This window comes from Pungitius pungitius, chromosome 4, assembly GCF_949316345.1.
Source record: "Pungitius pungitius chromosome 4, fPunPun2.1, whole genome shotgun sequence".
NCBI lineage: Eukaryota > Metazoa > Chordata > Actinopteri > Perciformes > Gasterosteidae > Pungitius > Pungitius pungitius.
In genome coordinates this window covers 12,629,643-12,655,109 of record NC_084903.1, presented here as the reverse complement: position 1 = coordinate 12,655,109, position 25,467 = coordinate 12,629,643, and the positions used below count along the sequence as shown (strand labels likewise).

The 25,467-nt window shown below is 40.7% G+C and overlaps 3 protein-coding genes across 3 annotated transcripts in view; 2 read left to right on the top strand and 1 right to left on the bottom strand.

The window, feature by feature from the left end:
* Positions 1–12,635, top strand: part of mrvi1 (murine retrovirus integration site 1 homolog) — a 28,673-nt gene extending 16,038 nt beyond the window's left edge. Inside the window, exons 21-40 of the mRNA XM_062561754.1 lie at positions 919–1,137; positions 2,365–2,468; positions 2,552–2,613; positions 3,144–3,308; positions 3,480–3,557; positions 3,657–3,700; positions 3,866–3,922; positions 4,031–4,486; positions 4,622–4,700; positions 5,407–5,527; positions 5,684–5,714; positions 6,929–7,069; positions 7,262–7,393; positions 8,180–8,333; positions 8,519–8,568; positions 9,029–9,163; positions 9,611–9,672; positions 10,347–10,469; positions 10,688–10,816; positions 11,731–12,635. Coding sequence (XP_062417738.1) covers positions 919–1,137; positions 2,365–2,468; positions 2,552–2,613; positions 3,144–3,308; positions 3,480–3,557; positions 3,657–3,700; positions 3,866–3,922; positions 4,031–4,486; positions 4,622–4,700; positions 5,407–5,527; positions 5,684–5,714; positions 6,929–7,069; positions 7,262–7,393; positions 8,180–8,333; positions 8,519–8,568; positions 9,029–9,163; positions 9,611–9,672; positions 10,347–10,469; positions 10,688–10,816; positions 11,731–11,893 — 2,505 coding nt within the window. The 3' untranslated portion in view covers positions 11,894–12,635. The remainder of the gene's footprint in view (positions 1–918; positions 1,138–2,364; positions 2,469–2,551; positions 2,614–3,143; positions 3,309–3,479; positions 3,558–3,656; positions 3,701–3,865; positions 3,923–4,030; positions 4,487–4,621; positions 4,701–5,406; positions 5,528–5,683; positions 5,715–6,928; positions 7,070–7,261; positions 7,394–8,179; positions 8,334–8,518; positions 8,569–9,028; positions 9,164–9,610; positions 9,673–10,346; positions 10,470–10,687; positions 10,817–11,730) is intronic.
* Positions 12,636–14,498: 1,863 nt separating this feature from the next.
* lyve1a (lymphatic vessel endothelial hyaluronic receptor 1a) lies at positions 14,499–16,498 on the top strand. Its single transcript, XM_037454726.2, has 6 exons — positions 14,499–14,653; positions 14,773–14,956; positions 15,044–15,183; positions 15,449–15,622; positions 15,807–15,879; positions 16,128–16,498. Exons 1-6 carry the CDS (start codon positions 14,572–14,574, stop codon positions 16,273–16,275), a joined length of 801 nt encoding a protein of 266 aa, XP_037310623.1. The 5' UTR covers positions 14,499–14,571; the 3' UTR covers positions 16,276–16,498.
* A 496-nt stretch (positions 16,499–16,994) lies between these two features.
* ampd3a (adenosine monophosphate deaminase 3a) lies at positions 16,995–25,429 on the bottom strand. Its single transcript, XM_037454714.2, has 16 exons — positions 25,344–25,429; positions 24,984–25,060; positions 21,805–22,027; positions 21,518–21,698; positions 21,196–21,361; positions 20,878–21,097; positions 20,611–20,740; positions 20,302–20,496; positions 19,923–20,054; positions 19,683–19,846; positions 19,386–19,512; positions 18,644–18,807; positions 18,192–18,312; positions 17,500–17,673; positions 17,264–17,374; positions 16,995–17,177 (listed from the first exon to the last, which is right to left on the bottom strand). Exons 2-16 carry the CDS (start codon positions 25,039–25,041, stop codon positions 17,016–17,018), a joined length of 2,328 nt encoding a protein of 775 aa, XP_037310611.2. The 5' UTR covers positions 25,042–25,060; positions 25,344–25,429; the 3' UTR covers positions 16,995–17,015.
* Between the last annotated feature and the right edge of the window lie 38 nt (positions 25,430–25,467).

Genomic DNA, 25,467 nt, shown 5'->3' with positions numbered 1-25,467 from the left:
GCCCTCTCTTGTTTTATAATTACACTCTGCCTTAGGCAGCCTGTGAGAGCAACTAACTGTAGCATAGCTTTATAACAACCGAGTGGATCTCAAGATCAGTGTACTACCTGAGGAAAAACACACTTAACTTAAGCCATGAGGTCAGGCATGAGTGGTATTTATTTGCGTTTTTGATCAAGTTGTGAAGAAGATAATTCTGCACAAACTTTGTCTTTTTTCTTTGGTTTTGTGCCATAGACCATCACATCAGTGTATGATGAAATGGAAGTCTTGAGTACAGAGAGATTCTAATTAACGTGTCTCTATCCTTAAAGCATATTCTTCTCTTCATTTGAAGAGTGAACTAAATATATTCCCAAAGTTAAAGGTGCCCTGTGGAATTTTCTCCTCAACCGACATCCAGTGTTTCTTACCAAATATGTGCATTTCTGCTTTTTCCATTCCTTGTTTCGTGCACACTACAAATAAAGAGGACCTACTCGTACAACATACTTGCTCCACATCTTTAAGTGATATTTTAAGTATCGGGTTGGTGGAGAGTGCACTTCAGTGCATGGCTGACAAAATGTTTCATTTGTTGGTATTCTTGTTGGTATGTTGGTATGGTATTTTTACATTATCTCATATTCTCACTAAAAATGAATGTTTTATGTCAAATCTTACTGCCTTTCGGGTAGAAAGAAAGTAGCTGCTGTACCAAAGCAATGGTTTATTAAGCTCTTCTGTTTATTTTAAAGCTGTAGTTGGCCAGTGAATTTTGTCTTTAGAATATTGCTATCAGGTTTGTCAATAATTATTTTTAAAGATCAGCAAGTACCTGCAATTGAGGAAGAGTTACCTTTGAAATTGTAATGCTTAAGTGTTTACTTGTGCATAACATACTTGTGTTTGTGTCGTTGTGTGTGCATGATTTTGCAGCTCCTAGAGGAGGAGGAACACGTCCTGCAGGGATCTCCTCCTGAACTAAGTGATTGTAACTCCGAGGAGTCCTGCGCTGACCGCTGCGACGTTGAGAGACCTTTTATTTTCCCCCACACTCGCTCACGCCCCCCACTGGTCCACACCATGCCCACTCTGCCTGAGGAAGAGGAGGATTCCCCCGAGGAGCTGGACACTTTCTCCGACTACCCCAGTGCTGTAAGTATCAATTCTTGAGAGCACATATTGTGCTTTTGGAAAAGCATGTGATGCCCACAAAATGTCACAGAAAAATCCATTTGGCTCCGGTGAGGATACTTTATCGATCTACTGATCTACTGAACATCGGCCCTCAAAGCTTCCACTTTGATCTTAAAATGCAAATGTTAGGCCTCAAATCCTTACGTCACTTTGGTTAGACCTCTTGAATTGCAAACATCCCCCATATTAAAGATGTTTTTCAACATGTCACAACTATATAGACAATAAAATCTGGAAGGGGTCAGATTCAGAAGTTGAATCATCAAACATCCTGGAGGCAGCAAATTGTTAAACAGTCTGGGAACATTGTCTTCCACTAAAGTCACTCATAAGCGCACAGGCGAGATAAGACGTGTTGCAGAATGTAATGAAGCTGTGTAATCAAATCAGGCCATGTGCCAACACTGTGAAAGTATCCACCTTTAGTGCTGAACGGCCTTTCTGCAGCATTACCACCAGCAGCATTTCATCAATTCATTAAGATGAAGCTCTTACAGAATTAGTGATTGATCTGTTATAGTTTACTTGCTTACTATCTTAGGTTGGTCGAACAAGGATTTTTGGAATGAACAGGACCAAGCCTTCTATAATTTAAGTTGATGTGACGCTTTGCAAATATTGGACTAGTGCTCTACCAATTTTATTCATGAAGTCCAGTTGATTTGTTTCACTAGGAGTCTGAATTGTGCCTGTGGGAATAGTCATATCATGTGGTGCGTGCCTCTGGATAGCAGCATTATGAGAAGAGTAATATCTAGCATTCTCACACAAGCCTCTATGTAACCAGAGCTGTGGTTGATCAAGACTTTCAGAGAAGTATTAAAGTATTCAATCATTATTGGAGGATTATGAACAGTACGAAAATCTTTAGTTTATCTGTGAAATGTCTGAATTACCTGTTGATCAGAGTGCACAGCTGCCCCAAGGCCGACCCCTATCAAGGTAATTAAAGACACCCACCTTCTTTGTTTGTGGTCACTGGATTTAAAATGTATTCATTGGGGAATATGCACAACTGTAGCATATATTAGATATGTTAATATTATGCTGATATAATGCATGTTCAAACACAAAGTTGTGTTAATGAAAGTAAAACACATGCCACTCATGCCATTTTTGCTTCAACTTTGTTTTACCATTGAGGACATTTGTGTTGTTGTGTTTTCATTAAATCATTTTGTGCAGTCTACACCAGGCAAAAGTCCAGCTGTCATGACGGCTCCCACCATCGTCTACCCACAGCAGGCCACTATTGTCCAACAAGATGGACGTCCTCTGGAGCAGACCAGGTATTCCTCCATCCCAAACACTAAAACTATTTTATTATTTTTGACTGTAAACTGAGCCAATGTGTTGGTTTCCTCTTTCATAGACCACACAGTCCCAGAGCTCGGCTGGCCAGAAACTCCACTGGAGGGCCCATCACCACTGTCGGTGGGTACGACCTGCACACGCACACACACACACACACACACACACACTGCAGCTGCATTCATCTAACAATAGCCACAACATGATAAAAGCTTCTCTGATGTTATCATTGGAAAAATGTTTGGTTTATTTTAGCACCAAATTAAAGTCTCTCTTTTTAAGAGGACACATTTCAATCAAGTTTGGCCATCTGTGTCCTTTAGAGATTAATCTGTCTGTGTGTCCTCCCACATGCCTGAAAAGCTTTTGCAGCTTTGATTACTTTTGATGTGGAGTTTGTTTGACTTGATCTGTGAATTATTCATGGTCAATAACTTTATACTGACAAATATCTTCTGCAAATTCAGAAGTACTCTCAGACCTCTTATGCACAAAGAGTGATCGTACCAAATGTATTTTCAAAAACTTCCAGATGTTGGAGGTTATTGTTTAACATCGCTGTTTTTCTAAAACTGCATTTCTTGACAAAAAAAACAACCCTGAAACCAACCAAGTGTGCTTGTGTCTTGGTGTCTGTGCATCCTCTTTCTCAGACAGCACAGGTAATGTGATCGACCTGCTGACGGATCAGCTGCCGGAGCTGCAGCTCTCCGATGAGGATCGACAGAAGAACCTGGAGCTGCTCCAGCAGGCCAAAAAGGTCAGCGACCGTTTCCTGACACGGCGCGGCCGCCGCTCCCTCTCCGAGTCTCCCACAGGTAGCTGATACACACTCACACACACAGATGTAAACACACACCAGCTCTGTTGTCTAACTGAGGTTAAGTTATTTTCTTTGCTAATTTAGAAGGATTCTCAGCATTCTCTGGTAAACTCATTCAGCCACAGGGGTCGAAAGTCGGAATTGAACTAAATACGTTTTCCCACAGGTCCCTCGCCAACTCCAACGCCGTCATCCTCCCCGTGTTCATCCAGAAGCAGCTCACTGATTGTCGCTCCTCAAATTGGTAATGAACTCTTTTATTTAGGACTTTTCTACCAAATTACTTTCTGTCCATTGTACTTTGCAAGACTTTTATTCTGTCGGTTATTTACTGCTGTTTCAGGTCTCACGGAGGCAGCAATGGTCAACTCACAGTTGGTTGGGCAGGTAATAAAATAATTGAAAGGCAACATTCACTCATAATAATGTGGGATGTGATGCAGACATTTTTGACTGAGGCTCATGTTCCCTCATTAAAACAGGCAGAGTTCATTTAATTTCCCTTTGCTCTGTTTTTAAATGAAAAAGAACAACGTGGGTCCTCTCTTGCAGCATCTGGAAGTTCCTCCAGTGAGAGATCAGTCTGACTTGACGACACAGGATCAAGAGGTCAGACTTTCTTGTTTTGATCATTTTTTCTTAGTTTAAAGAGCTGGTTAATCGTGATTTTTTTTAATGTAAATGTATTCATACTAGTTGTTATCCTGCCTACTTCAGGGCAACAGACTTTTGGTGGACTGGAGGCCCTCCGAGAAGAGGAAAGTGTCCTCCGGGACTCTAACCCCCCGTTTTGCTGTTCAGAAGGAGAACTGTGATCCAGCCGTGCCTAGAAATCCCGCGGCGGTCGGCAAAGCGGATGAGGGACCTGGTCCGGGTCGAAACCCAAACCAGGCGCCAGCCACAGGCGTGGCCAAGCCCGTCCCTCGGCCCCCTACCCAACAGGCCCCCTGTACAGCGGAGATCAAGACGATCGGGGCCTTCCCTCCTCTCATGAGGGCTGTTTCCTGGGATACCGTGGGCACCCTCAACTCAAGAAACGGCGCCCCAAGTTTCCCTCCTACACCGGAGGAGACCGTCTCTGACAAGCCCAGGGATGCTGCCTTCAAGGCCTCAGGGTACAAGGACCTCCCCACTCAGCAGGGAGGTGTACAGAAACTGTCCAAATTCAGAGAGGTAACGAATCGGTTCAGCAGGTTAATGTGTTACATTAATTACTGCCTGATTTGGTAGTCAAACTGCTCTTCCGTAAAAATGTTGTGTGAGTGGTTGTGTTTTTATGTATGTGTGTTTGTGCTCTCGCGTATACAGGAGCACAAGCTAATGCGTAACCAAAGCGTGGCAGGTTCCAAGTTACCGGACCTTAGCGAAGCTGCCGAACAGGAAAGAGGTAACAGTTGTTGTTTTCCCTCGAACCCGCGTAAGACAGAAAGTACTTTCAGCAGTACATTCAGCAAGGTTGCCAAGGGTGTGCACTTCCTGAATCTCAGGGAAAATCTGTTTCAGTCAGCAAATGATGATGATATTATGCCTTTTTTTTCTTCTTACATTTAGTGGCAACATTGCAACAGAGAAATAAATTCTGTTTGCATGTTTCATCAACAGATGACATGATGTTAATGTTTGTGAGAAAAATACCAACTGAGGTAGATTGAATAAAAAGGTTTTATGTGTTTTGTGTGCTTTGGAAAGACGCAGTGCTGTAGACTTGGGACTTTACTTCCACTTTACTGTTGTGTTATCAGCTATAAACAAATCTTTAGTGTACAAATGCTTCATTTATTTTAAAGGTCAACTATAGCGAGATAATATGTTGTTTGAAATAAGAAATAAAGTCGTCTTCTTAAAAATGTAAATATAGAAGAAATGAGAAAAGAAATGCTACATTTCAGAATATATTATTGTTCTGTCGTTTCCACTCTTAGGCACAGTGGCCCCTTGTTCACTTGTGTCACTTAATGTGTGCTTTTATAGAGACTCACCTAAAACCAGTTGAGTTTTGATTTCAAATCAATCTAAAATGTCTCCAGACATGAATAGAAACTTAATTAAAGTAAACTTCTTTGGGACTGATCTATGCAACACTGTGTTTGCAGGAGCGCCGCCCTTTCCGACCTCAGCCAGCTGCGAGGAGGCAAAGGAGAAGTCCGACGCCATGCCAAACATTTCAGATGTGATGCTGAGGAAACTCAAACTCCACCGAGGTCTACCAGGCTGGTGTGCAACAACGGCTGCTTTACTTAACTTTAATCGTTCTGCCTCGTTTCTCCTGTTTAATCCGTTTAACGCACCTTACATCTTCATTTTACTGTGGACAAATAATATATGTACATTACTCACCATACTTACAGTTCCTATTTGATGTCATTCCAGTGCACCCCCTCTCACTGAAAAAGAAGTTGAGGTTGGTATCTGATCTGTTTAGATTTAGTCTCATTCTCACAGTATTTCTGCTAAAAATAAAGATACACGGTCATTAATACTTTGAGTGATTGAAGTTTTCCATGCATGCTACAGTTGATGTTGTTAATGTATGTGTGGTGCTTTGCTTGGGCTTATCTGGAATTTAAATTAATCATTTATATATATAGGGAATATACTTATTCTGCTCAGTGTTTGCTTAGGACAGAACCAGGCTAAAATTCTCATCACTCAACACTCAGCAAGGGAAGAATTTCCAAAAATATTGAACTGCTCATTTACTTTACTACTTAAACATTTTTAAATCACTTTGTTAAGTCTAAATAGTACTACATAGTAAATACGTACTACTTAAAACAACTTGGTTAAATAGAAAAGGGAAACATTAAGAAAAGTAGAAATGGTCTAGTATTATTTTCAGCTTCCCAAAAGACAACAGATTAAATGTAATCATTCTAATTCCCCTATAAAACACTTGCCAGTGGTTCCCTGAGTCTTCATACAATGGGTCATTAAATTGACTGCCAACTGTAACCTGCTGACTTTTAGCAGTACATTGTGTTCAAACCCTGCTTCACACAGAGCTCTCAGATCTTCTGTGTCAGTCACTGCTGAACATTTGCTACGCTCGTGTTCATAATAATCAGTTTTGTTACGATAAGTCGTTAGTTACATCTTTAAAAATTGTCTTCCCGAGTTTGAGGGTGTTTCGTCAACAGGAAAGTATTTTTCTGTTCCTGATCAGACCTATGAGACACTTTGAGTTATTTCCTGTAGAGAGAAATCCAAACATTAGTGACGCTGTCAGGCTCAACCGGCAGGCCCTCTCGCTTTTTCCATTGGGATGTGTCTGGGTCAGGAAGTCAGAGGTCATATATTTCCTCTCAGTCGTGGGCCGCGTATGTTAGAAAACTGTGCAGACTTGCTTTGATCAATGCAGAAAAACAACAAGTGGTCAAATGTCAGATTCCCAACTTCTTCCCTGTACTTGCCTTATTGCTGCTCTGTTCCTTCTCACACGTTAACCAATAAAAATGCATATTACTATCACGCAAACAACCTCGCTGCCTCTCACTTAGCCTGCGTGCGTGTGTGTGCACTGTGGGAGGGTCTTCTATGGATTCCTCATCTTTGTGTGATCATTTCTATCTGACGTGCCATTCCAAGTGTTACATTGCAGTAACTTCCTCCCCACAGAACGCATTTGTCCAGCTGTCACTGGCATATCGTAATGACAACTACACTCTTGAGATGAGGCTGAAACAGGCAGAGAGGGAGAGGAACCTGACTGAGGAAGACACCGAGAAAGAACTGGAGGAGTTCAAAGGAGCACTGAAGGTCAGCCCTGGAATACAGCCACTGATGATAGATTGAATAGAAAAGAAGAACTCCCTCTGGCTCTTTAGTGCTCGTTCGTCTCTTTAATGTTTCCTGCAAAGGTCGCACAGCGAATATTTATCTCATCTGAGGTACAGAAGACGACATTGACACTTTGTTTTCACGAGAGAGCTGTCATTGTGTTTCTTGCAGATGACTTCGCCCCAGTGGCAGAATTTGGAGCAGCGTGAGGCCTACCAGCGCCTCATAGAGACGGTAGCGGTGCTGCACCGGCTGGCCACGCGGCTCTCCAGCAGATCGGAGATCGTCGGAGCCGTCCGACAGGTGCAGGCGTACAAACACAATCACACGACGGCACAAGCAGATGTAGATAACACTGCATTGCGCAAACATACAGATACATACTTTTTCAGGATGTCTCAGGGTCACGTGGCAGCCTTTAAAAGAAATGACGGGCAGTATCTTTATCTGATGTCATGGGCTGACCTGAGACAGGCCAAAGTTTTTGCAGTACGAAGGTCTATTTATGGCTATTTTTAAATCCAAAGCACTTTGATAATTACTGCCCTTTTTGATCTTTTCCTCGCTACCCATCCATAAATAACAATATAATTATAAGGCTGTACCAAATGCACAGAAAGGAATTCTCATCTATCATCAGATGACTAGATATTTTACATGTATTTATTAAGTCGAAAACATTTTCCATAAGGTATTCGTTTTTGTGATCTATGTGCATATTTTAAAAATCTGTTTTACACCAACTGTTCCTGTATGGTTTTGTTCTCACTGCTCTTTTCAACCCCGTTCCCAAAAGCTGTCAGCAGCTTTGAGCAAAAGCCTGTGATAAACCCGCTAGCTGCCCAGCATCAACAGCTGACACACGAACTTAGCAACAAACACAACATTCATGGGAGAATATGTTTCCATATTATTTGGCAGTTGCTTCGATGAATAAGTCAAACTTCAACTTGTTGTGCGGTCTGCTTCACGACTTCAACTCTCTCTCTCTCTGCTAAAATGTTTCCGACGTGTGTCTGTGCTCATGCATGGTCTTGCATGGTCTTGCATGGTCTTGTGATATGTGACAGTTTTTTCTTTGTGAAACAGGAGAAACGTATGAACAAGGCCACCGAGGTCATGATGCAATATGTGGAAAATCTGAAGAGGACGTATGAGAAGGACCACGCAGAGCTGACGGAGTTCAAGAAGCTGGCCAACCAGAATTCAAATCGCTGCTACGGAGGGTCGGTAGACGCTGGAGGTAAGACCGTGCCACTGAAAACATTCGGATCAAGCACTTTCCAGACATGGTTTGATAAAGTATCTACCAACATATTTTTACCAGGAAACTGTCTGAACAGCTTGTGGGTAGAATGCCAGCGTGAAGTCGAAGGTTTTGTGCTTATGTAATGCTGTGTTTTGTGTGTCTCGCATATCTCAATAAAGATGATGGAGTTCCCCGGCCGTCAAGATCGATGTCTCTCACCCTGGGAAAGGTAACTGCTTCAGTTTTACTGTTCTTAGTTATGAAATTGCTGTAGATGAATCTACAGAAAATGACTTTTTAATATTGTCTTCTAAGCACATTCTCTGATTACAGCTGATGATTGCTCGCCTTCCTGCTCAGTTTCCTATGGTTGATATTGAATACTTGCAATATTTGTTGGACTATTTATGTATTGAAGTTATGCTCTGTGAGGCTGTTTTTAGAGTTGAACTTTTCAGCTTGCTTGTTTCATGCAACATGCTGATGCTAAGCAGTTATATGGCTTAGCATGCTAAAGTGAGCTAATCAAGACTGAAAATGTCAAAATGTTTTTTAAACTTTTTGTGTTTTCTAAATTCTATCAGGTCTTGTAGTTTTAATTTGTTTAAAAGCAACAAAGAAAACATTCCTAAATTCTATTATTCCTTATCCTTGCCACTGGCACATCTCCTCCCTTCCACCCCAACCAGGCTCTGCCCAGACGCAGGGTGAGCGTAGCAGTGGTGCCTAAATTCAACCTCCTGAACATCCCAGGTCAGACCCCAGCCATAGCTGGCCCCGGGCCCTGCGTGGGACCCGCAGCTGGTGCTGCTCTTCCTGTCCTGGTAGGTCGTCCTGTCCTGTCCTGTCCTGCTACGTCTTGTACTGTCAGAAACTGATGGGAAGTGAGATATCAAGCATTTGAGGTGGCAACACCCAATCTCCCTGATAGACTGCTGAGTCTATTGTACACTGTTTTTACTTTGAAATCATCCCTTATGAGGTTATGAAATAAATATTTCTAAGACATTTTTTTTTGGGATGCAGGCCATTCGTCTTTTTCTGCAGTTCTTGATTCTTGTTATACTGCTTTATAGTTACTCTTCTTCTCTCAAAGGAAGATATTACATGGGCTAAGGTTATAAATTGTATAATTGTATAATCTATTTGGGGTTTCTTGATAGATTTCACACCTCTTTAAGTAGGCATTTCTCCTCTGATGGCTTCTGTTTACTGTGTATTATCGTAAGAAGGCAATCGGTTATTAAAATATTCAACACTCTCCTCTTTAGTGTGAAGCAAATGATGTGAAAGGGAATGCTCCCACAGAGGCAGCACAACCAGCTGCAGAATGGTATGTTCCATGTTGCCATGGGGTTTTCTTGGACACATATAAACACATGGATGCATGCGCAGTGCGTACACATACGATTGCTTCATTCCCAAGGTCACCACACAGTCCTGAAACAATGGGCCAAGTCCAAATCATTCTTATCAAAAAGCATTTTGTGCTGCAGTGAGACCTCTGCCTAGTGTGTGTGACCTTCAGGATGTATTTTACGGTGCAGAGAAAAGCCCCAGTGGGGTGAAAATGTCCCTGACAGCGTAAAAAAATAACCAAACCTAGCTGCAGATGACGGATAGGCCGCCCCGGCTTATAATCTAAACATTTGTGCAAAGAGTTAGACAAAGTCCAGGCACAAGGCCCCAATCATTTACTGGTTATACAGAGAGCCTGGGTGGATCTCTCGAGTGTCTAGATGTTCTGCATGGAGTGAAGAATAGCAAAGACAAACAAGCAAAGTGCCAGCTTCATTCACTTTGGTCCCTTCTGCAATTATGTCAATGATGCACACCACCACTTCAGTACAGCAGGTTTTCTGTTAAAAAAAGACACAGCATGTGTTACACAGGCACAGACACAGTGTTATGATGGAACCAAAATGTCCACTAATCCTTTTTGTAACCTCTGCTGTGATGGTGGTTCTGTCCAAGGCTGATTGTTCTTTCCCATCTGAAACAATGCAGTGGCAAGAGTGTGTCGGAGCAGGAAAGTGTGCCAGCCAAGCCTCCGGTTAACTTAGAAGAGATCAGAGCCGAGATCAGAGCCGAGCTCAAGACAAAGATCGAAGAGGAGTCGTACAATAAAGGGTGAGACTGCCTCTCCTCATGCTTAACTGCACACAAACACACGTTGTATATTAACATTGTCGTTTGTCATCACAAACCTCCACCTTTATGAGTCTCATTCGTTATGTTGTTGTAATGGTAAGTATACAGAAGCTTTAAATGTGTGACACATTGAATGTTACTGCTTGATGATAGGATGTAAATATTAATACTGTGTAATTGAACATTTATAAATGCAGCTTACAAGAGGGACTGAAGCAAAGCAAAGAACTCCAGAGGGAGAAGCAGGAAGAAGAAGACGCTGCAGGGAAATTGCTGGAATTAAAAGATAAGGATGAAGAGAGCGGAAAGAAGAGAAGAACAAGCAGGTAAACTGAACCTGTTGAAACAAATAATAAATAGACTTATAAACAATAAATAAACAGTATTGACACATTCAAAATGCACTAAAAACGTAAATTAACTAAAAATAAACCTGAAACTCATCTACGTGGTGAAGGTAAATCTCTCAACTTTTAAGATGTATTTTGATTTCTTGCACAATTTTTAGTTACTTCCAGAAAGTCGGATGTTCATTTTTTCAGAATAAAAATCCTCCGCAGATTATTTGTGATGTGTTGTGTTGGTTCATAGTGATGTTGGGGATCAATTTACCTTTTGTCAAGACCCGTCCCTTGAACACAGCCTATAGTCTATTACAATAGAAAAAAAGATGATATCTCTTTTGGCACCAAACCTGTTCTCAATGCTGAATCAGCCGTATATCCTGCATACGTTAGATTGCATTTTCTTTTTCTAAGAACTGTAGTCAGTGCCAGTGTGGGCTGCATGGGAGCCCTGACAGTTTGACCTAATAGACGGGGGGGCGGGCTTAGCAAAAGTGACATTCATCACTCGTATTTTCATACTTGATACAAAAAAAACAATATTATCTGCCACTGCAATATCTTGCATCTTGCATTATCACTGCATTATCTTGAGAAATATTATACATTATAGACACAAATGCTTTTTATTGTGTGGGAATTTAATTGAATAAATGGTTTAATATAAAACAAAATGAAAAGGCTGTATTCAAATTTGAAGAAGTAAACTGCCAAATGCATAATTCTGACATATAAAAAAAAATTCCCAATCTTTTGAATATTTACTGTACGTCATTCACCTCATTGAAGACAGGGATCTCTTTGATGACATTGGGATTTTTCTGAAGTAAATGTTTTAACTGCTGACGTGTATGAACAAATTAGATGTGCACTGAATGATGTAAATAACTCCACAGGAGGATGGAGGAAGTCCTGGTTCTTCTTGGTCGGTTTTGTCCCAAGATTCCCATGAGTCGACGAATTCTCTGGATCGCCTTGACACTGTTTGTAGTGATGTGTCTCGTTATCAGTATTTTTACATTCTTTAGTGACTACTACAAAAGGAGAGAGGACACGTAAGCGGAGACTGACTTTTGTTGGAGGTGAAATAAAGATCTTTGGACTGATTGTAGAAGAACAACCAAAGAACCCGAGTACAGAATAGCTGAGCCAGTTGTCCTTTGTCTCTGCCAGTTTACCACATGACAACGCTCAGACTCACTTGAATCCATGACCCTGACGCTTGAGGGCCAAAGACGTTTTGGGAGGCTTAATATAATAAGATAATGTTGCTTTTGTTATAGTTAACAGTTCATTTGTATTAACTTATCATTGTTTTTAGATTGACAAATTAACTGATTGTTTGCTGCAGCAAGAAAGAAATTCTGTTTAGGAACCAATTATATAGTGCAATGTAATGCATACGTTTGGGTACTTTTTGATGATAAGTATGGCATTTTTTGTTAAATGCTACAAAAGTGTATATTTTAAACACTAATGTTAATTAATAATTACGATTTATCAGGTCTAATTGATAGTAAAGCCCCATTTGAGATTTCTTCTAATATTTAAAGATATACAATATGAAAGAATGTTCTGTTCATTTCTATAATGTGTATTTAAATACTTTCAAATATAAGTGCAATCTTTTGTGGTTGATTGTTAATGTGTGTCCTATTGTCTTCACAGCACTGAGAGACTTCTTCTTTATGAGAGCACTGATTAGATCTTCTTTGCACATGTGTGCCACCCTTGGTTATTAATTTTTTGTGAATTTCAGGACCTCCCACCCCACCTTTTAAATAAAGGTGCCTTAAAAGATGTGGCAGTCGTTTCTACTGAGAAATATAAAATTCTACCCGAGTCGATCGGGTGTATATATTCTATCCTCTAACCATCTGACCATTGTACAGCAGTGGAAACAAGTTATAAACACATCTTTGACATGACTCGGCTTTTGGTGACTTCCAGCTCCTGAGGATTAAATCAAATAAGTAAATGTAGATGCTGATTGTAACATTATCCTGCAGGTAACATACTGGTAGGGTTGAAAAGGGGCGGAAAGTTTACGGAAAGTTTCCACAGGAATTTTGGGTGGGGGATTTTGAAAAGAAAAATGTTTTTTTCAAAAGCATATAACAGGGAACTTGAATATACTAGTTGAGAACAGTGACTATGCACGCCTAGCTCAGCTGGACTCTGGATGCAGCTGGTTGGGAACATACGTTTTTGTTGTTTTTGAACGTCTTTGTCATTAGCTAGCATATTGATCACTTGGTAAACTGAAGTTCATGTTCATTTTAATACCACGTTAATTTGTATACAGCAGACTACATTTTTACAGCAGTGAGAGTAGGATGTATGTATGTCCACACAAAAGTACACCATCACCTCGATTATTCGCAGCTTTCGGGGTCCATCAAAAAGCGCGAGTTGTACACAGTACAGCAGGGCTGTTGAGGCCACACTACTGCATTTGAGCACAACGACACATCGACTCCGGTAAGTATTGATGATATTACTGGGGTAAATATATTATTGATAAGACAAACTAGTCATGGGGGGGTGGTGATCATATGGAATACACCTTTTTATTCAATGTTCATGTTTTTGTTGTTCGATGAAAATAAAGTTCTACTCAGAAAATGTCAAAAATGTCATTTTTAAAAGTGCATGTATGCTTATGACAAGGTAAATACTGTTAAATTAACCCTGTTAATTCCCAATTATTCCTGTATATTCCCGTTAATTCACGTGGAAAGTTTTCAACTTTGAATATTCCCGGAATTTTGCAACCCTACATCCCTGCAAGAAAGCAGCATATTATTGCTTATTATTATTCTCACCAACATGTCTGTTCTCACTTTCCAACCCATTTTCATTGGAGTACTTCAGTGAGACAATCTGTCCTTTTCAATAGTAATTCATTGTGCCTCATATCTGAGTGTCATGTTGTTGTTCAGAATTCAGAGAGAACAGAAGTGGTCTGTAAAGAACCGAGGGGGGGGCTGTAATACCAGTAGTCCGGCTGGAGGAATGGTTGAGATTTGGGGTTGATTCCAAACAAACTGTTGAGTTGACTGCGTTGAGCAGTTCAGCCGTAGCATAAGTTCCACGTTTGAGGACGGGTCAGGTGCTTGATTAGTGCATGTGTTACAGACCATGACCCTCACAATAACACTGCTGCGTGTTCGTCAGCTCTGCGTCATTTCCTGCCGCCAGGTCGTGTGGAGATGTTTTTTGTGGAAGTGGGATGTAGTTGTGTGCCAAAGGCTCGTCATGGGATACTGGCCATCATGAGCATGATCGTGATGGAGGAATTTCCCGTGGGAGGAAATCATTTGGACGTGGTGCACGAGGTCAGATGTCAGCAATAGTGCATCACTTGAGGAGATACCTCTCATATTAAAAACTGTATTTTCACAAGAGCGATCCAGTCTAATTCTCCATCTAATCATTCGGGGAGCATGAATTAGCCACTTTTTACAGAGCATTTCCATAGCTTTATCTCCTGTTGACATATTTTTTTATCTGCTCGTCTCCTGGGCCCTGCTCCGAGAACATATGATGGCTCTTGATCTGGCCGGGGAGCAGTACTTCCCTCTTCCTTTTCCGTTACTTTCTGGTAATGACCGTGTCCGCACGCCCCAGTGAAAAAAGGATCAACCCTATTTAACCCTGTCATTTGGCTCGCAGTCACATAAACCTACTTGCCACCGCTCTGCTTTTATCTGACTCAACTCCGACCAGAAATAAATATGATCTGGCTTTGCATCACTTCGCTGTTGTCTTTTACTCAAGTCACCTCTGATCAAACTATTGACACGAGCCGCATCAGAGGTAAGTGATTCCAGCGGTTTGGATTTTTATTCATTTGTTCAATTACACAGTTTCTAAATATAAGCGTTCCTTCACTGGAAACTTTCTGAATTTGGAAATGTTTTGTATGCCTTTTCCAGTTTTCCCAGGAGAAAACCAAAGTATTGCTGGAGTGTTCCAGGTTAGTAAGGTAAATGACCTCAACCAGCCTCAGTACTCCTTCAACGCCTCTGAAGCTCGCTGGCTGTGCTCGTCACTCGGAGTGACAATTGCCTCAAAAGCTCAACTACAGGAAGCTCTCACTAGAGGATTAGAAACGTGCAGGTAAGACGAGAGAAGAAATGATCCTCAGTCACCTCAGTAGAGTTTCATGACAAGTTCCTGACGTTGTCATATTTGGATTTTATTTAGGTACGGATGGATCGATGAACATTATGCTGTCATTCCTCGCATCAAGGCCCTTTCTAATTGTGGCCAAAATCAGAAAGGCTTGGTGGCATGGCGAGCAGTTGTTACAAAAAAATTTGACGTGTTTTGCTTCAATGAATCAGGTAGGACCTTTGTAAATACATTTTATTTGTCAAGTGACAAATGTTAATGTGACGTTTGGTGGCTACAACTATTTTGTGCTGAAAGCCATCTATTTACTTACCATTTATCATTTTACTGGTAACCGGGTTGTAAACCAATCTATAATGCAAGATATTCTTAACAATGCACAAGACTTGTTTTGTAAATTAACCTTATACATCACAAGGTATTATCTCAGATTCATGGGAGTGAATAGTGCTGACATATGCTTATGCTCATGCTCAGATGCTGCAACACAATTGAAGGATGCACCAACTGATAGCCCTTTGAACAGGAGCGATTACTCAGGACAATCTCAGTTTCCTTCTGAAACAGCAAATCCCACATGGAGCCCACGATCTACATTGTCTACCCGCTTGACTCCAAAAACCATACACAGTGAGGCACAACCAGTAGGAGGTATGAGAATTTCATTCACAAGGGAATTACTGCTGTGGAAGAACATTCTGTCCAACTCATATCGCATCAAACATTCTGTATAATAAGTGCAAACATACAAGTAAGAATTTACAAAAACAACTTTTATCACAAGTATTGATAGGTTTTCTATGACTAATATTTTTTCTTGTACATGTCTTTCCAGTAATGGCTATACTCTTAACCCTGACCTTCGCCCTTCTGTTTACTGCAATAATCATCCTTGCATACAGGAAAATGTGAGTGTTTTTCCACATTAATAATATTGCATGAAGTTAAATGATGTTGTATGAAGAAGTACAGTAGATATATTAAGTAGATATATTAATTAGTTAATCAGTGGGCTCTGTACAAAACAGCACTGAAGAGATGGGGATAAACTGATTACACAACCTTATACAGCTCATAAAAAAAACATGTTTGTCCTTTTTTTATTATTACAATGAGAAGAGCATTGTATGATTTGATTCTTTCTCTCTGTGAAAAGGAGGAGGAGTTGTGTTATGAGCTCTGACATGAAGCAGCAGCAGGAAGACATCCAGACAGAAGACTGGACATGCGTGAAGAATACCAAGGAAACCAAGACAGCGGCTCAGGAAGATGAGAAGATACAAGTGGAAGACAATGCAAGTTAAACTACTTTGATCCACCCCACCCCCCCATGGACAACTACTCAATAATATTATTTTTAGAGACAAACGTGCCGATTGTATTGTTGGAAATAAAATGCCATGAAGAGCTTTTACTTTTTTTAATGGTATCTGATGTTGTCACATGGGGCAGTTTAGCCACTAGAGGGCCATGTTTGCTTTACATTGCGCATTAATAAAACTGAGGACCTTTCATGCTTTTAACACGTATGCTGCATCAGACACTTATACATCGTTTCATGTCATTACATACTTTTAGGTTTCCCAATATATTGACGTCTTCTCTTCCAAAACACGGCAGAGAATTGAAGGGAGAGACAGAAGAAAGGTGCCGGGTGTCATGTTACTGGAGCCGCCTCTAACATTGTGTAGCACTCTCTCAACTACAAGTGATCTTGTGTCTAAAAACGTCAAGTTTCAAACTCTTTCTCTGATATACACCCGCTCAAAAAACGGAGGGTGCGGTAAAGTTGTTTACACATTGTGGCTTTGTGTAATCACAAGTGACTTAATGTACAAATGTACACATCTGGCTCTTGACAGCTTTTGTCTAGACCTTTGAGAAACAAAGGGCCATCACTCATGCAAAGCATGCGTTTTCACTTAACCGAACACCGCCTCACCTTGTGACAGACCTTGCTATTTAACTGACACAATATTGTGTTTTTCTTTTTATCATCGCTGGCACAAAAAGATGAGCCTGCTTGTCTCATACAAGGTCTATTTTATTCATACTGAGACCTCACCGCATCGACTATGAAGCTGAGTTCATTGCACAGTGTCTCGTGTCTGTAGGCCATGCGGATCTGGGCGACGTTGGTCCGGCGGATATCGTTCCCTTCGGGTCCGTCTTTCAGATAGTTCACTCCCAAGAAGTGCCTCTTGTTCTGTAAACAAACAACAGAAAAAGAGTCCTGGGAAACAGGTGGGATTAATGTTCAATATGAGACTGCAGAGAAAACGGTGTTACTACCTGGTCCGACAGTCCACTCTGCAGCACACTGTTTCTGGCTATTTCACACAAATCACAGGTGCTGAGCTTCCACAGCTGAGCTGCGATAGCGTACTCTTCCATGAGTGGTTCCTACAAGCAGGACACAAACAACGGAGAATTGTTTACACTGCATGACTAACGCCATTTAAAGCCCAATAATATGTTTATGAAGACAGTGACCCATGTTCTGGGATAGTGATGAGCGAACTGTTTACCTTGGTGTAGTGGAACTGCATGGGATCGTCTGTGGACAGGGACACACACAGACCTTTGTGCAGGAACTCTGGGAGAGGATTCTTGGAGTATTCCAGAAACAGGCTGTTGTTGCTGAGAGGAGACATTGCGATTGGAACCTGGGCCAGGTAGTACAGGTACTGCAGGACAGGACTCTGAGGGAAGTTAAAAAAAAACTCTCAGTCAGATAAACAATAACCATGAAGATAACTACTGAATGGAGCACATGAAAGGAAATACGCTCTGTTACAGTTTAATGTGCAAGTTTCACATGGACTCACAAATAATGACTTGTTAAATTGAAAGCATTTTTGCAATTACAATGAACAGATACATATGTCTACGCTTCCTACCTCATTGAACAACCTTTCCAAAATATTGTCTGTAAGCAGCAATATCAATGAGTCATTGCAATCAATTTTCTTTCTTCAGTAACATACTGTTGATCCATAATAGCGATAATAGCAAGTTTCAATTAATTTGCTAAAGAAACTTTAATGTTGAATACAGGAAAGTCGCAAGAAAGTTGATTTAATTGTTGATTATGTTGTTACAAAAACTTCTCTGTATTCTCACTTTGTGTTTGCAGTTTCAATTTACTATAAAATAAGCATAGAGCGGGGTCATACTACTGATCTTTGCAGGTTAGTATAATGCCCATATTATGAGGTACCTTTTTCAAGTTGAGACCGTGGGAAATGTTGTCTGACGTGAGAAAGCCAGAGACCAGGTGAGTGATGGATCCAGCTTCTCCACAATGGGGACGTAACTGGAAGGTGCTCAGTCCACGCTCCCTACAGAAGACACCAAAGGACCATCAATACATAAGCGAGCATGGCAGTGTCTAAATCTGCTCATCCTTGCATTCCTCATAAAGACAATATTTATAGATATCAGCTGCACAGCCTTTTGAGAGGTCACAGTTACTCTCACTAGTTCAGACTTGTCAGTGAAAGTATTACCAATGAATAGTTTCTTCCCTTTTATAGCTTTACAAAGTCAACTGTCCACTGATTGCTGGAACCACAGTACCAGTTTATGTCTATTTCATATTTCCCTCCTCCAATCTCACAGCAAAGCAATTTCTGTAAAGTATGCAAGAGGCAAGAAGGCATTGGGACTTACTTTCTGAGGTTATTGAGGACCATGATGTTTGCATACATGTGGAAGACGTAGTAGCTGTATGGAGGGTTTTCTTCTGCAGTCCACTGTTCTGGCTTTGGGCTCCTGAAGGAGAACATGTGATCGCTGTGTTTGGACTCATCGTCCACACTGTCAAACCCTGATACCTGCAAAAAATATGACTTTACTACTGGGATGGTTCCATGAAGTCTCAAAATTTGTTTCTATATTCACGTCACAAAGTAGTAGTCCTGTACTATTAGTTTGTATGTTAACATGAAGTGATACAGCTATTCTATAAATTACTTAATTTACCTCAAATGACTTCATTAATTTCCTCAAGAGAAGACCTTACCTTAACCCTGGTTTAGCAGAATGGTTGTAACAGAGGAGATATTAAAGTGCTATTTTTGATTAATATTTATTATTTTTAAACAATTATAGCTTTTCCTATGAAGAAACTTTAAATTTGCATCAACAAATTAAAACACACAGCATTATTATTGTGTTCATATACACATACATCTTACATGAGGGGTTTAGCAGTGATTATGTTAATATATTAATATAAATTAAAAATTATAAATAAGATAAATTAAACATGATATAAATTAGACAAACAAGCCAATTGTTGGTGAACGCAAATCATTTCAATGCATGAAGTCTATGAACATAATATATCAAAACTCCTGCCCTGAAGGTCTTAGTGTTATGAATGTTATACAACTGTTATACAATATCTTACATATTTCAGGAAAACATGAATTTCTTTGTGGTTCTGTGGGTTAACAGACGCCTCAAATAGAGGAAGGAATATGTTCTCCAGCATCTTGGAAAAATTGGGTACCAGTTTCTTTGCCTTGAAAATATCACTGAAACACATAAAACATCTTATATTTTTAGGAAACTGCCATTTTCAGAATATCTATATATATATATATATATATATATATATATATATATATATATATATATATATATATATATATATATATATATATATATATATATATCTTATATGAATTAAGCCTGCAGCACTCACTATATTCTGGGAACTTGAATGATCCACCTCATGTTTGGAGAGTGTACTTTGTGCTGAATAAACCACTTTGACAGACTGTGCCACTCCCCTGGAGAGCGTCCATAGATGGAAAGGCGAGGCTCTGCATGCTGGTACTTACTCTCCTCCAGGTCATGGGACACTTCCTATTAAAGGAGAGAAGTAGTGTACTAAGCCGTCTCTGCAAAGATTCAGACGTTCAGAGACGACTCGACACGATACCTTTATGATGCGAGCAAAATACTCTCCGTCCATGAGGTTGTCCGTTTTCAGGAATATTTCTCGAAGTTCACTGGCTCCGACTGGATTATACTTTGAGTTGAACTTATCAAAACGGTGGAAGGTATGTCTGCCCTGAGAAGTTTATAAATTCAAAGCGAGATCAGGAAGTTAGAATGATTAGTAATTAAAAAGTTCTAATCAATAATGGTATTTTCCTGTACTAGAAATGGAGATGACACAAATCGGCAGAGAGAGTGAATTGTAATTGTATTTGTGTGCAACCATGTTCTGACCAAATTTACCACGTTTTTAGTGTTGCTCCTAATTTCAACACACGTCAACAAACGCTGAAACATTTAGCATTTCCTATTTTTCTTACAGCATGTACATCCAGAGAGTCCACGGTAAGGTCATAGGGATCCTTGTTGAGACTGTGGAAAACCTGCTGGAGGGTCATCTTTTGTCCAGCATTTTCCAACACCACACGGTCGGCATCAGCCTTATATGTTTCCTGAATGAAGGTCAGCAGGTGTTTCTGGGACATGCAGGCGGAGGCATGGATATGCGTGTCCACCTGAGACAAAGAAACGATGCGTTCAGTCTCCTGGACGGACAACTTGAGTGAGAGTTAAAGGCAGTAGTGGAAACATGAAAACATGTTGAGGTGTATCATACACAGTAATCTAACCTTCCTAACATTGTAGAAATCTCTGTGAGGCACACATTTGAGCTCCTTTAGCTCGGCCATCTCATTGAGCATCTCGTGGAGGTAGAACTTTAAACTCAAAAAGTTGAGTCGTCTGTGGCAGTATGTCTTCCTGAAAATCAGAGTGTGAGACATTAAAGTGGTCCGATTTGTGTAACTTCATGCAATTGTGGCAACAATCAGTTTTCAAACAAAGGCTGTTTATTAAACCGTCATATCGGGTTGTGTCTTTTTGTTTTGGCAACTCACGTCGGCCCATCTGCAATCATTGCCAGCACGTGACTGAAGTCTATGGCAAAGGTCTCAAAGTCTGGGTAAGGAAGGTCATGAGGCCGGTTTTCCCTCAGTGCTTCTGCATTGTCGTACACATACACTATCCCATCCTTCATCTTCAGTTCATAGTTCAGATTCTCCGGGATGTTCTGAGTGCTGTAGGGATCTTCTCCACCGGTTGGACACGGGCACATATCTGATGACCACCGCATTGTTCTGTTACTCTCATACAAACCAGGAATAAACATCAGTGAGAGTATCCTTCTCAATAATGTTTAGATATACACTTCAAACCTGGAAGGACTTCATCTTCTTCGCTCCACGTCATATTCTCAGCGCTGCGGAGGAACTGGGCTGTTGTTCGGCAAAATCGATGATAGGCAAGCTTTGAGTATTTCTCGCGAATAAGCAGAGCCTTAAACAGACTTTTGGCTGAATGTTCATAGTCCTCCAGTGTGATCTAAATGGAGAATAAACATGATTCACGGCACGCTGGCCAACATTTTTTTTAAATTCTGTCAACATGACACCATAAGATCAGGAAAAATACAACATGTTCATCAAAATGATCACTTTCTCTGATGGTGATGCACACATTTGTGTTTACAGTACTCACTCCAGCACAGTAATCGCCACTAATAGTGACCCTCTGGTAATCAGGGCAGTTTTCTGGCACTGATGAGCAGGTGGAGCTGGGGGACAGGTACGGCGTGACTGCCACTGACCGGGTACAATCCGTGTTCACTGGGATTTGCAGGAACATTGAATGGGAACGAATCATCTTCAAGCTTTTTTTCCTGCAAGATTAGAAATTAAATGAAAATAAGCGTTTCATTCATAATTTTAAGCCGAGTGATGAAGACGTAATTTTTGATTTGTTGCCAAACCAATAGCAGGGCCTACCTCTTGGTACTTAGCTCTGACTGTTGCTCTGCAAGGTCCTTAAGCAGTTCATGTTCCTTGGCTTGCTGAAGGCCAATTGGGCAGTCCTCTGACACAGAGAACATCGATAAGGCATCCTTGTTGTCTTCTTCCTTTAGCGCTGATGCGTACACTTTCTCTGTTAACACTTGGCTCTCCTCTTCTGCCTCACTCAGAGTTACCTTCGGGAATTGCCGAGGCATGTCTGCATGAAGGTAAAGGCTACATTGAAATGACGGTGATGGTGACCGCAACATGTATTTATAGGAAACTAAGAAGACCTGCCCTGTTCATCAGATCTGTACTTGCTCTGCCCAGTTTATTCTGTTTTGTAAACAAGCAAATCTACCAGTGTAAGGGTTGCAGGACATACATGAACTCATACATGAACTCATACATGAACTCATACATGAACTCATACATGAACAGTTGCACAGTAATGGCCACCTGGAGAGCTCTGTGTGTATTGTTCATGTTCTACAGGATTATAAATACTTTGCTATCTTTCTTTCAAGCTGTTTTATCGCAAAACTCAACAGTGAAAACCGTTAAGAAATTCCTTCCTTGGGGTTTCACAAATGAACCAGCACACAAAGCTTATGGGCCGTCAATATAACGTAGATTTAGCATACCTACCTGAGCCGGTTTTCATAGACTCACAGTTCATACTAAAGTCACTATTGACATTTCTTCACATCACGTTATGTATCTAACCTTTTCTTTACTGAGTCACTTAGATGTTGACAGGTGGTGCTATGAAAATGTTATCAGCAAATGGCTGTAATGTGATACTTGAATGAAAACATTGGCTAGTCCCAGGGAACATCATATTTCAGATGAAAGCATTTTGAATTGTGCAGTGGTACAATGACCTTTTGAAAATAACTTCAGTTCAGTCAGATTGTTTCATTAAATTGTCTTGATTAAAGACCTTTGATGGAATGCAAATACCTCAGAGGTATTCTTGACACGTTACTTTATTGCGAAAGTCACTTTCACCCTTTAATAAAAATAATAACAGTAATTCTGTTTAAGCCGTTTGTCAACAGGGTGGCTGTAAATAACACTTATTTTTACTCCAGTACATAATCCATAATACACACATCTATTTACAGCCATGACACAGCAGCTATGTTCAGAGCTGTATCTGATCTGCACATATCTTTGTGCTGCAGGATGCAGTTCTGGTCCTTGGAGAGCTGAGGCAACATTTAGAGAAAGGCAATGCAGCCTAATGGGGTCATAAAAGACCACTTTCCGCGGTGCCAGGGTGCTTCCGGGAAGGGTATCCCTGCGCGCGCACACAACCCCGGCCTTGTTTGAGTATCGATAAGTGTTGTGATTGGATTTAAAACTACAATGCCTGGGAAATAGAATTAAGCGGCCCTGAAAAACATTTTTTTTCCATCATGGGTACATATTGTGTCTGTAACGTTAATTCACAGAAAAACGAACCTCTATTGCGTGTGTATAAATAAATGAACTATACGACACGATAAACTGTTCCGAGCCTCCTTCATCGCTGGTCTAATCCACACAAAGCTGACGTTAATCCCGTTAGATAGTTGAATTATACATCATCCCGGTTAGCCATCCCAAACGCGCTGGCAACATCTTTTTAATTACTGCGAAGTATTGAAACATCATTAAAATATTAATGAAAGATATAAGATATAAGATATTAAATATATATATTGCTGATATTTGTACATGTTGCTGATATTTGTGTTACTGACCTATATCCCGCACTTCGTCGAAAGAGTACGACTGTAAGAATAAACGTTAATCCCGCAGAGGTGCGCCGCTAAATTATGTTGAACGTAAATATCTTCGGAAAGAAGAAAACGCAGTTTAGCAGATGAAAGAAACAGTTTGGCATCACCGTGGCAACCAGGGTCCGGGCAGTGGCAGGAAAATGGCGTCATTCTAAAAAAAAACGTTCCAGAGGTTGAGTGTTTTTTGTTAACATGTGAAAATGTTGGTTTTATTCAGGTCCTGTCATCAAGTTAGAATGAGTAAGCATACTCGGCAAATTCTTTCAATTTAGCTAGTTATTTGAGACTTTTGGCAATCTGAATGAATGTAAAGTTGACCAGGCTCATTGCAGAAAAGCAGATGTGTGCAGTGATGCAGACAGTAGCCCATACTGTAACTTGTCTTCATAGCCATTTTGCCTATTATTTTGTTTTACCTTGATATGCATTTCATCTGTTATGTGCTTACCTTCAGTGCTGCTCACAGCCGTGTCTGTAGGTGTTGTCATCTCAAGTGAAGCACCGTACAGATTCAATGGTACCTTAAGGTATTCTCTCTGCATCTATCTGGGGCAGACTCCATCGATATATGACTCCACCGTGGCTTACATTTATGGTTTTGTTTTTCCCGACTGCCCATCTCTCATCTTCTAATCCCAAGCCCATGTGAAAACTGGCCACCTCACTCTGAGTAGACCTGGCTTCTCCTCTGTGTATTTATTTCGCTCTCAGACAGAAATATGTCACTCAGTCTTACACGTACATATATATAATCGGGCACACCTACAGGGGAGTGACTGAAACACATTCCTCCTCACTGAGGCTTCCCCTACACTCCGATTTTCACTCACATTTGTGTGATAGCAAAGACAACTGACCCATTCTCTCTTTTGATGTCTGAGCATTATGCAGAGCTGCCTAGTGCATTTTATTCATGTTTATACTTCCTAAACATCTATTTATAACAGAGTGGCTATGAAGTCATTAATATCAATGAGAGCCCTACTCTATCTAATTCAAGAAACATCATATCAGATGGCTGAGTAACAACATTATCTATAGCTCTGGAGAAAGCATTGTTTTACATGGTGCTCACTCAGTGCGAATGTGAGTCTGTGTGCCTCTTGTGTTTGTGACTATTTTTTTAATGCACTGAAAATGTCGAGTTGACTTTAAATCATCTGTGCAGTTACTTTGGAGAACAAGAATCAACATTCATTATTTCCCATTAACTGTGATAATCCCAGAGGAAGCCATTAGCCGACCACTTATAGATCCCATCTCAGACCCAGTGTGCTTTTAATGGATGTTTGACAAAATCATATCTGAGAGAGGTCAACAACACGAGAGAAAAGCATTTAGATTACAGAGAGACTGTTATGATCAAGGGAAAGTAAGGACGCTCACTCTTTCCCAGGCAAGGACTTGACTGTTGCTTCAAAAGAGGTGCGTCTCCTCTTCTCATCTTTCTCGGTGGCCCGGACCTGGAGGAGAGGTAAAAATGGAGGAAGTGCGCTCATCCATGAACGCAAAGTGCCTCGCCCATATATCTAATATGTGTCAGATAATGTCTGGATGCAAGGTTTTTTTTATTGCATTGATGAATGGGTTTTGATGGAGATACACATTCACCAATTACCACATAAAGCATAAGAACATCTGAATGTAAATGAATGGACATAGAACAGCATTTTCAGTGATCTTTGCCCCCCCCCCCCCACCTCACCCCTCTTTCTCTCTACGAACATATCAAATAGGTGCACTCACCTCGTCAGGCTCTGCTGTCTCAGAAGTTTGTATGGTGGATAAACATCTAACTAATTCTGCGCTCATGTTACGCCTGGTGTTTTCGAAATCTCATCCACCACCCTGCAGTGCTCATCGATCTATC

Coding starts and splice junctions, on each gene's coding strand:
- ampd3a (XM_037454714.2), bottom strand. CDS start 25,041: ATGAGAAGAGGAGACGCACCTCTTTTGAAGCAACAGTCAAGTCCTTGC. Junction 21,098..21,195: donor AGAAGATGAAGTCCTTCCAG/GTTTGAAGTGTA, acceptor GGTGGTCATCAG/ATATGTGCCCGTGTCCAACC. Junction 20,055..20,301: donor ACTCTCTGGATGTACATGCT/GTAAGAAAAATA, acceptor TAAACTTCTCAG/GGCAGACATACCTTCCACCG.
- lyve1a (XM_037454726.2), top strand. CDS start 14,572: ATGATCTGGCTTTGCATCACTTCGCTGTTGTCTTTTACTCAAGTCACC. Junction 14,957..15,043: donor AGAGGATTAGAAACGTGCAG/GTAAGACGAGAG, acceptor GATTTTATTTAG/GTACGGATGGATCGATGAAC. Junction 15,184..15,448: donor GTTTTGCTTCAATGAATCAG/GTAGGACCTTTG, acceptor GCTCATGCTCAG/ATGCTGCAACACAATTGAAG.